This window comes from Antrostomus carolinensis, unplaced genomic scaffold, assembly GCF_000700745.2.
Source record: "Antrostomus carolinensis isolate BGI_N321 unplaced genomic scaffold, ASM70074v2 scaffold4059, whole genome shotgun sequence".
Taxonomy (NCBI): domain Eukaryota; kingdom Metazoa; phylum Chordata; class Aves; order Caprimulgiformes; family Caprimulgidae; genus Antrostomus; species Antrostomus carolinensis.
The window spans coordinates 54,801-66,010 of record NW_010337692.1 but is presented as its reverse complement, the minus strand read 5'-3'; the positions used below and the strand labels follow the sequence as shown (position 1 = coordinate 66,010).

General features: G+C 49.2%; 1 protein-coding gene across 1 annotated transcript in view; it reads right to left on the bottom strand.

The window, feature by feature from the left end:
- Window positions 1-4,961: 4,961 nt before the first annotated feature.
- Window positions 4,962-11,210, bottom strand: part of LMO1 (LIM domain only 1) — a 57,029-nt gene continuing 50,780 nt past the window's right edge. The window contains exons 3-4 of the mRNA XM_010175247.1: window positions 10,119-10,244; window positions 4,962-5,409 (exon numbers count right to left, since the gene is read on the bottom strand). Coding sequence (XP_010173549.1) covers window positions 5,304-5,409; window positions 10,119-10,244 — 232 coding nt within the window. The 3' untranslated portion in view covers window positions 4,962-5,303. The remainder of the gene's footprint in view (window positions 5,410-10,118; window positions 10,245-11,210) is intronic.

Genomic DNA, 11,210 nt, shown 5'->3' with positions numbered 1-11,210 from the left:
ACTGCTCCTCCTCCTCCAGCCCTGCTTTCTCTCAGACCTTCACTGAAAACTTTCTTCAGCATCACAAAGCAGCTGCCCTGCCAGGCGTCTTAGCCGGGCCAGAGTCCTCCTTGGCACCCTCCAGGGTTTTGCTATTAAAACCAGAGTGAGACGGACAGACAGACGGAGTCATTCGCTTCCTGTAAGCTGAGGTACCTAAATCGAGCTGTGCAGACGGAGGCTTCCCCCAAAGCCAGTGCCCCCCTCTCCCCCCCCAGCACTTTGGAAGTGAAGCGCAGGATCCTGCAGAGAGACGTCGGGGAGTCCTGGCGCGGGAGCATCCCCTAAAAGCCTGAGGAACCTGCGGGTGTTGCAGACGTCTGTGCCCATATGTCTGCTGATTTCCATACTAAAGACATTTACTGTATATGTTTGCCCCCAGAGAAAACTACTGTCTACGGCTCAGCTCTGTTACTGGAAGAGCAGCAGCGGTATTCGTGCTACTCTGAATATTGCATTTCCAGGACCTGCTTGATGACTTTTGAGATCCTCCTTCCAACTCCCCACTTCCCCCCTGGCCAATTAGTGGAAACGCCTGGTTGGGGTGATGGTCCCTTCTCCGTGTGGCAACGCCACGCTGAGAGTCCTGCAAAACTATGTCAGCCACCCATCCCTTCTTGGCTCTGGGAAGCACGGTTCGCAAGCCAATGGCAGAGGGATGAAATGCAAATATAGCATTTCTTGTAAAGTAAATTAAGCTAACAACGAGGTAACAAACCACTGTTAATATTAGATTAACTTGTTTGGCAAGATATGAAATCGGGCGAGCTGGATTGTTGGTAGCGGAGTGCTCCACAGCGCTGCTGCTGCTGCTCAGGGAAGGATAACATCCCCCTGAAAGACAGAGGCACGCACCAAAAAAAAAAAAGAGTGGAAAAAGAGCCAGAATCTGTGCAGCAATTACAGCAGCATTAAAGATGAATGGAGAAGAAGCTTGAGATTTTGATTGCCTTTAAATACTGTCTTGTTTTTAATCTCAAAATCGGCCTGCGCTGTGATCAGCCATTAGCCCCGACTACAAAAAAAAAAAAAGAGAGAAAAGGTCCTAGATTTTAACATTTGTAGTCTGAACTTAAAATACCACTTTGATCTAAGATAAGGAGGCAAATAGCAGGTAATTCAGAAGTTGAAGCCAGTTGTGTGCATTTGGCAGCTGGCAGCAGCTGGGCTGACTTTGGGAGCGACGGAGACTTGGGCAGAGAGGTCACCGGCTGCCGTGTCCTCAACACGGGGACCGAGGCACAAGCTTTAATGTCATACTGTATGCCAGTGGTCACTAAACTGATTAAGCAGCAGTTATCTTTAGCAGTAAAAAGGCTATCTGCTAATGCTAAATGATTAGAGTCTAAAATGCCATTTACTCTACGCTGATTCCTTGAATGAATATTTATGCCAAGTGATGACTATAACACCATCAAAAGGTTTCCATGCTCTGCTCCGTAGAGTGGAAGTGATTATTCAACAGCAGGTCTGCACTTCAGCACTTGTTTCTATTAAGCAAATTTGCAGCATTCAGACAAAAATTCATGATTGCACTGTCCTCCTGGGATTTTTATATTTAAAGAAATCCCACTTCCACTGCCCTCCAGGGCATGGGCTGTGGCAGGTGGGCCTTGTCTGCCGTGCAGACACAGAAAAGGAGGATACAGATGCTGCACCATTTCTCCCTTGTATCTTTTCCTTTTTCTTTTTCTTTTTCTTTTTCTTTTTCTTTTTTTAATGTAAGACAACTGGACGTATGCTGCCCCCCCAATCAACAGCAAGACGCTGTGCCCTGTCCCAGGCTTTCCTCCCACCCAGCAGCCGGAGCTTTTGCACAAACCAGTGTAATGAAATTCCTCATCAGGTGTAAGGAATCGCCTCTGCAGCCACAGTGACAAATCAAGAGGGCTGCCCATCAGAAGTGAAGCCCCCGCACCCCGCTGGGGGAGCAGTGCCCGCGTTTCACAGCAAGGAGAAGTGCAAGGAGGCAACGAGATGCCCAAAGGGCCACCACGTGTGAGTCAGCCCCAGGTGTAACTAACCCCCCTCCCCTTCCCTGGACCCAGGGTGTTTTGGCAAGGGGTTGAATGTACCTGTGCTGCCACAGCAGTAGGGAGGGAGAGCTTCAGACAGACCCATGCTGGGGACCACGGAGCAAACCCAAGAGATGTTGGCATCCAAGCAGCACGCTGCTGGGCCTTGTTCAGTGTGCATGACCGGAAGGGCAGTTGTTCTTTCACAGTGTGGCTGGTACCAGCTCAGCCTCCTCCCAGGCTCCAGCTGGGGCACGCAGGGAGACCACAACACCCTGATGTTTGCTCCCCAGGAGGAGAGACCCATGCTGTTCTGGTAACATCCCCAGTGACTGCTGGACCTCTGCGTGCTCCCTGCTCTCACATCTGCTACCTGCCCTCAGCTGACATTGCTAACCGTGCTTCACCCTTGGCTCCAGGCTTCCTCTGCACCACACTGCTGTGCTGCCAGCACCAGGTAGATGGCAGCTACCGAGACTAGACATTACTGCAGCTGTTTCAACTTACCAGTTGTTTTGTCCCATTTACCAGTCCATGACCCATTTTTCTCTCCAAGTTCTTGGGCTCTCTTCTGCTCTGTCATTCTGCTCAGGTTTGCCAACTCAGCCTGTTGCATTGCCACACATCAAAAAACCCACCAAACCACCTCTATCGATACCCAGACACACCCAGACGTGCCCAGCTGATCCGCCTCCCCTCCAGAGCCTGTGTGGGGACTCACCTACAGAGCAAGACATGGCTCACACCAAACAAAGGCTATTTTTGTTCATCCAACGGTAGAGAGGGATTTCTCGCAAAAGTGACCCTCTCCTGCATGCTCCTACCTCTGGGGTGACATCTCTACACCTTTCCCAGCACTTATGAGAGATGTGGCAGCTGTGGAGCCATTAGCCAAGTAGTTCTGAAAAGTTACACTTTCTTCATCCCTTTCGTCTGAAGAAAGGAGACCATCTAAGCCAAGAAAATTACTTCCTAAGAGGTTTAACCACCATTTGCTGAAGGACATTTTTGGTTTTTAAACTGGTTACAAAACTTTTCTTAAGAATCTGAACTAAATCTGAATAACTCCCTCCCCCCAGTTTGTTTGGTGGGGGGTTTGGTTTTACTGCTCCCATCCTCACCATGGGATGATACCCACGCATTGCCATTGTGTGTTGAATTACACCAAACCCCACGGGCAGGTGGGTACCCGTCACTCTGGAGCACAGGCCAAGGGAGCAGCAGGCTGGCAGCCCATTTCAAAGCAAGGAATCAAAACGTTTGGGCAACAATCTGCTCCTTCAGTAGCCCCAGTGTGGCCACCTGCAACAGCCTCTACAAAACCAGCATCAACTCTACACTTTCTCAAGGGACACCTTCTGCTCCCTCCTACCTCAAAAGGCACTAAAATGGAATGGCAATTAAAATGCCACCTATCCATAGGCAGCTATAGATTATCTTTTAAATTGCTATTCCATTTTTATAGGAATAAAAGGGGACGGGGCCACACATTTTATAATGGGTCTCCCAACCCAAAACATCTGTTTGTGAAGAAAAATCTCTCAATCCACATGTCTGAGGTAGTTTCAGATGACAGGCAACATTTTGAGGCATATGAAGTGTCTGGTGGTGTTTTGCCTCTGTTTAGCCATTATTCAGTACAGACGTACATAAAAGCAGTTCATGCAACAGGCGGAGCTGCACCAAGCTGCACTGCACGTGGCGTTCGCAGTTCACAGAGCACACACACGACCCGGGGCCAGTAACTGATTAAGTCAGCTCAGAAAAAAGTACTTTGTGTCTATTTATTAGAGGAAAGCAAGGTAAATCTAAGAAAAAAGTAAGACGACAAAATAAATAGAATTGCAGCCATCCTTTACAGCTACTGGTGCCCTGTATTAAAGTGACACTCACAGTACAAAGAAATGTGTTTGGTACAGTCCAGCGGGTTGCACATGAATCGCATAACCTTGAAAATCATTGCACAAAGCATCGCAGCAGGAACACAGTTCAGAGCTTTTCTACAGGAGATGCTTCAAATCCGATGGCTTTCGTTACGTGGGAGGTCAAAGCACCTGGCACACAGTAAGCAAAAAGGGCTGCAGAAAGGGATGCTGCGTCAGCGCCTGCTCACGTTTGAACCCTGACATCAGCTCTCGCAGCAGCTCAGACCTGGACAAGCGATGCCCTGCAGGAAATCCCCACTGCCTATCAAAGCCTTGAAATTAATATTCTGATCAATGCCTGGCACCTGTTTGGGCAGAAGGGAGCCTGTTCCTCACAGCCCAGACTAGAGACACTGTACCAGCCGGCCAACAAGCACTCCCGGCCAAATTCACAGGCCTAAATTCATAGAGGTGAGAAGCGAGATGCCTCCCAGCCAGCAAGTCGGCGCTGCACAGCAGCCTTGGTGGGACCTGGCCAGCAACACCGGAGGTTGCCAGCCACCACCCACACACACCTCGCTTCCTCCCTTCATACTGTGCAGCAGGATTTTGGAGACAAGTCTCTGCAGGGTTCAAGCAAAGAGGTCTAATTCTGCAGCAGCATTTCTTCCTTCAGTTTGTGTGTGTGAACTCCTGCCTGTTTTTATTCATGCAGCTTCCAGGGGTCTGAGTATATATTTCTAATAGTCTGCTAAACACCAAGCACAGGAATCACAGAATCATTAAGGTTGGAAAAGACCTCTAAGATCATCCAGTCCAACTGTCAACTCATCACCACCATGCCCACTAAACCACGTCCCTGAGTGTTACATCTACATGTTTCTTGAACACCTCCAGGGATGGCGACTCCACCACCTCCTGGGCAGCCTGTTCCAGTATCTGACCACTCCTTCAGAGAAGAAATTTTTCCTAATATCCAACCTGAACCTCCCCTGGCACAACTTGAGGCCATTACATGGGCAACAAATCACAGCTAAGATAACCAGGAAACATTCATAATTTTTAATTCACACCAGTAATAAAATTGCATTACATTTTTCATAAAATAAATGTTCCAGTTTATATACAGAAAACAGACTGTACAGAGCCCTCCCCCAGACCCCAAAAACTCACAAACATACAGGCAATGCAGTGCTCAGCTAAGCAGGCACAACTGTACATCTAAAATTGTAACTGCTTTGTGGTGGGGGGGGGAAAGTACTACAATGTATATAGTCCTCTCTGGACCAAGAATTAAAAAAATATTGCAGGCAAGCTGACAGGCGCTCTCGCTGCTCGCGCGGCCGAACACCCATCCCACAGTGCTTCAGCGAAGCAGGGTTTGTTATTGAACCTGGGACTCGAAGCTCCCGTTCAGCTGCCCTTCCTCATAGTCCATCTGACACAAGATCATGTTGTTCTTCAGGAAAAATTTGTCTCCCACACAGAATCTGGAAGAGAAAAAGAATTAATGGGTGTAAGTATGAACAGAGGTTAGACCAGGAGGAATTTGAAGCAGTTTGGGTCTGAAGGTGACTCTGGGGACCAGTTTGATTTCCATCTCCCCAGGAAGGCCCGTGTGCTTCTCCCCCGCTCCCCTTCCCTTTTGCCATCTCTTTTCCTGGCACGGTGGTGCTCAGCTCCCAGGCCGTGGTGGCTCGAAGCAGCTCGGGGAGCTGGTCCCAGTACCTGCCAGGTCCCGTGGCTGGAGGAGGCCGGGAGCAGTGAAGGGATTTGTCCCTGCAGCAGACAACAGCTGTCGGCTCTACAGCGGGGAAATCAAACGAGCGATATTACACAGAGACCATGTGAAGTCTTTGCCAGTATCCACATTTTCAGGGTTCCCTGGGGTGCAGCAGTATTTACACTAATTTCCAGGCACGGACTGGCTATTAAGTCCGTCCTCACCCCCTTGTGTACAGTGCGGAACAATAAACAGAAATTTCCCGGTGGCTGGACTCCTAACCTTTCTCTTCACTGAGCGAAGGGCACTGCTCTCTATATGCCATGTAAATTGTTCTGTTTGTATTGAAGTTGACAGAGAGGCTTGTGATATTTAACAATTTTATTTGACCATTAAGGTCAGAAAAGTTCCACATACAAGATCTGAGAAGTGTGAACTGACAGCCAATAGCTTTTTCCACCCTGCCTGCTTGCTCAAGAATCAGAAGCTAATCTTTACTTCTTAAGATAACAAATAATGCTCTTTGCACCCAATTCAGGGGCTGGGTTTTGTCCATCACAGTAACAGGGCAATGACAGACCAGAGCCCAGGGCTGTGTCTCCCTGCCCCAAGCCTGGGTCTTAAATCAGCCCCAGGTTCCTAAAGCAGAAGAGGCACCCAGGCAGCTCTGAACAAGAGGAAGGGGTAGGGACCATCTCTGGTGAGGCTGAATATTTACTGGGCTTTGAAGAAAGATCAATGGAGATGACCCAGTCCTCAGGAGACTTAGCAGACCTCAAATGCCCATTTCCTCAGCTCCCAGGCTGAGCTTTGGCAGGGACATTGCCTTCTCCTTGCTTAAAATGCTTTCTAGATTTGTAACTCAGGCAGCTTCAGGCAGAGCATCTCCATAAAACTGAGTATTTTAGAGCTCCTTTATAGAGCTCCCTCCAACATGGGCACAAGTTTCCTCCAACTGGACATCTGCAAATAAGCTGATTAATTTGCCAAATCAGTACAGAGAGAACTGGGCATCGGTTCTCACTTTATATGATTTCACTGGAGACCTTCCATCTTCTTCCCTCTGTGACACATGCTTTAGTAGTTCTGAAATTCAACCTTTTTTGTACGTTAAAAAGCTAAAAATTAATCTCAATTTAAATTAACAGCTTTTATGCTAAAAACTGTACTGCACACACTCTCCTTACCACCACCTTCCCCACCAGTAGGTTTACTCACTACAAATAACAGACACAGCTGCTCACTTTTTGCTACTTATCCCTACCTTAAGTACAATATAAATCTCCAGGAAGAGAAATGCAAAAACTACTCTTGCCACCAGCATCATCAACAGCTGGCTCTTGCCAAAGCTGGTTTGGGTCTAGAGGAGCCAAAGGAGGAGCTGGAGAACTAGGGAGTTGGGGGTGGAGGGGGCTGTATGACCACATGGAAACTAAAATGCACAGCAGGATACCCTGAGACCTTGTGAAGTTTTGGGAGAAGGGCTTAATTCACTGGAAAGGCGACTATTTCTTTCTACCTGCCAGTCCTGCAACTCCAGCAGTAAACCGGGACCCGTTCAGCTGATGCATCACAACTAGAGACAGAGGATTTAACTGGGCAACTTCAGACCCGGTTTGAGGCGTCCCAGCCCACAGCTCTCTTCCCAGCGAGGCATGGGACCGCACTGCCACCCCTGCGCTCGGAGTGGGTCTGTCACAGAGTCTGTCTGGCTGACTGAGCTCCAGCCAGCAGCCCTGAAAAACAGGCACTGAGCCTACCCAGCCATTTCCACAGAGTGATTTTCTTCCGAGCAAACCCACATTTTAGATAATGGCAACCCAAGCAGCTGGATTCCCTGAAACCCTCGTCATACTGATCTATTAGCCAGCTACAGCGGTGACCAACTTTTATCCAGCATTGTGACAAGCAATGCTAACTGTATTAAAGCATGGTAGGCTGAGGACTTGCTGCAAACCCGGCGTTTTGGAGGATGGAGTTAATGAAAACAACACACACTCGGCAAAAATATCAGCGATTTTGCTTTGATGGATTTAACACTACACAGACACACTCTAGCTATAGGACAAGGAAGCTGGAAGAGAACTAGAGAAAGGTCTTCATAATCACATCTTTTCATAGCTGGAGAAGGAGGTGGGGTTTCAGGTGGGGTTTCCAATTCAGAACCAGTTTTGGCATCCACCTCTGCCATTTTCACTTTAGGGTTACTTAAACTCACTGTTCTCGGCTCAGCTTCCAGTGTCGTCTGTTACAGGAATGCTTCCATTCTTCCCTTTTGGGCAAAAATCTCTAGAGGATAAGTCATAAAAATTTGTATTCTTCTGATCTCAGCTAAAAATAACAATCTACACGTAGCTCTATGCTGTCTACTCAGCCCATCTTTCAGAAACATTCAGCTCTCCCCAAACTGGGCGAATCCCTCACGCATCCAAGCGCGACTCTGCCAGAGCGGGGGCATTACCTGCGCCCTCCTGCCGGGCAGTGACAGCGCGCACAGGTTATTTTAAGGGCAGAGTAGGACCACACTTTGCACTGACTGCGGTAACAGCATTAGCAAGTGCACAGGGAAGAGAGGGACAGGGGCGCTTCGGAGCCTGAAATTTAAACGAAATTCCTGAAAATAAAAACTAGGCTGCACTATGCTCTTCCATGAAAGAAGCTCGGGCAAAGTAGGGGCTTGACAACAAATACTCCTACAGACTCCAAGGCCAACCCAGCACCTCTGCCTGTGCAGCCCAGAGGTTGCTTCTGCCAGAACGGACATTTGAGATGTTCTCACCCGAGTATCAGTGTGGAGTTCAGGAGCATCCTTCTCCTGCCTGGCTGTCATCCATTGGCAGGCTGAAGAAAGTGGAGCCTGAGGGCTGAGCCTGGCAGCACCCTGCCACGCTTCAGAGTCTGGAGACAAACCCAAGAGCCAGCCAGCAGTTTCCGTTGTGCGAAGCCAGACCATCTCAGGGAGGGAACGTATGAGCTCTGCAGAGTCACACGCTGCTGAATGGGAACCAGGGCTGTCCAAGGAGCATACCCGAGAGTGGCAAAACAAGACTGGGCAACTGGAAGATTCACACGGCTGCCGGAAAGGAGCCCGGGGCCGGGTGCCACTAGATGTCACTGCCGCCTCGGCGCTGCCACCGCGCCTGGGGATGCCACCAATATTAATAGGAGTTTTCTACCGCGAACAAACACTGCCTCTGCCTTCAATAACCAGATCGAGTAAAGCCACCTGAGCTACAGACTGCTTGCTCCATTCTCCTCTTGTATGCTCTGGCACCAAGCAGCCGCAAACCCATCCGTCCCCATGAACTGAGCCACTGTCAGAGGGCATGGAAGGAGAATCAGGCCCCAGTTTGCACGGTCCTCGAAGTTTAGTGGGAAAGGTGGCAGGGGTTTGCATCCACACACACACCGAGTATGGCTGCTTCATTAGAGATCCCACTGGGACTTCTGTTTTATGGCAAGAGAGTGATGAGTTTTTAAATCAGGCTTTTAACTTGACCTTTACAGAATTAGGTTCTCCATCTTCCCATGAGTTTTGTCATCTCTCTCCCATCACTGTCTCTTACACCATCTCACAGGATGAATCACTGCTTCCTAATTTCATCTTTGGGAAACACAACCACAAGTCTAGAACATGCACCCCAGCACAGCCCTTGGCCCCTGAGCAGTCACCACAGCCCCACTAAACAAGCAGTAAGAACAACCTCTTTCAGGCCTGCCTTGGACAAGGACTGATGGATGCATCAGAAGGTGACACTGTATCATGTCTGGCCCTGTGGGCTTCCATTCTGCCTACAATCACCGACAAACAGGGTGCTGGGAAGACTTTTCACAGCCCTCCCAAATTCAGGTAGCTACAGGTAGCCTGAGGGAAAACTTTGTGCATGATCCTTTATTATCCCCCTTGACATGCATTTTTCACTGGGGAAAACCCAGCAGAAATACACAAGCCCCAATCAACATTACACCACCAAGATCCCCTGTTAATTATACAGCAACTAAAGGGACTTGTTCGTAGTGTTGGAAAGGGCTTATCTAGAGTTGTCTTCTTCCTCTTTCTCACTTTTCTTTGCCACCCCCAGTTCTGAGCCTGTCAGAAACCTGATTCAAGTAAAATAACATCAGTTTGCCAAAGGAGGTCCATTCTCCATTGCCTCTGTTCTGCAAGGAGGGTAGATCCTGAAAGGACGCTGAAGCGGTTTGTTTTATTCAGCAGCAGCTGTGCTGCATACAACCACAGCCAGATCTGCTGTCTGCGTGCCCCCTTGCCCCCCAACTCCCACCAGCTCCAAGGGGATTTGCAGTAAAGGGGCTACAGGTACTTACGTGCATCACCCAGGTCAGCCTGATACACCAGCCCAAACCACTCCAGCAGGCTGTGAGCCCCAGGCAGGTAGCACAGATCAAACATTTCCCGTTTTGCAGGGAAAGGTATAAATAAGTTTGTGTTTGTGTGTATAATAACTGTGTCCTCACCGCTGGTTGCAGAGCTGACAGGCAAAGCAGTCCAAATGGTAAACATTATCTCTGGCCCTCATCACCATCTCAAAGGCAGGGATCAGTTTACTGCAGGCAGCACAATTCCCGGTGGTACCAAAGAGCCTGCCAAAGAAGCACAGTCATTAGAAGCCATTTTAATTAAATGGTGGAAGGACTAATTAAGTGTAATTAGCAGTATCAAATACTGTATTGCACCAATAAATAGAAGTTGCAGTCTCCATTTCGCTGACCAACCAGTGTGCGGGAACTTGGAATAAAAGTGCCTGGTGAGCAGGCTCCGATTGTCGAGATGAAACTTCATTTGGTTTGCGAGCCTAGGGCTAATTTGCTGTCTAATGGAGAAAAGCATTAAACACTTAAAGCACTATTTTGGGGCTCACAAAATTTCAGTCAAAAACTATCTGCCTCTCTGCAGCTGTGGGGTAGGTGCTCGGAGCCGCCCCGTCTCCGCTGTACCATGCTTGGCCAGAACCTAAGGGAGGGCTGGGCTGGCAGCCTCCCCCAGCAAGATGCAGAAGACCTGCAAACTTTGCCAAACCTGGCAGGCAACGCTGTAACATAGCTCAGGAAGAACTTACCTGCTGTTCAAAACAAAAAAGCACAATTTCACTCGTGATGAGTACGACAGCATTTTGCAAGGCATCTCCGCGAGCAAGCCCTCCTCCCTGGCTGTGCCCCCCTCCTCCCGCCTCCACGTCCCTCCCGGGAGCCAGCTAAGCCCTTCCGCCGAGGCCTGAACAGCATGCTCAGCCGTTCCACTTCAGCTCCCCGCTCCTCGAGGACAGCCCTTCAGCGCTGGAAGCTTTGCCATTTTCATCTTGGCTTTCACTATCTGTCTCCCCAGATGTCTGCTGCTGTTAAAGCTCCCGCCGGGGGACTCAACTAGGACTGCAGCATCCCTCCCCCAGCTCCCTCTCCAGCATGTCCCCGCAGACCCCTCTGCATCGCCATTGCCACGATAAAGCCACATGAACCAGCCGGGCCATGAATCAACAGGCCGACAAAACCAAGTTCCACCCAAGACTGCGGTCAATACGCATGTGGTTAGGTACTTTGCTTAGGAGATGA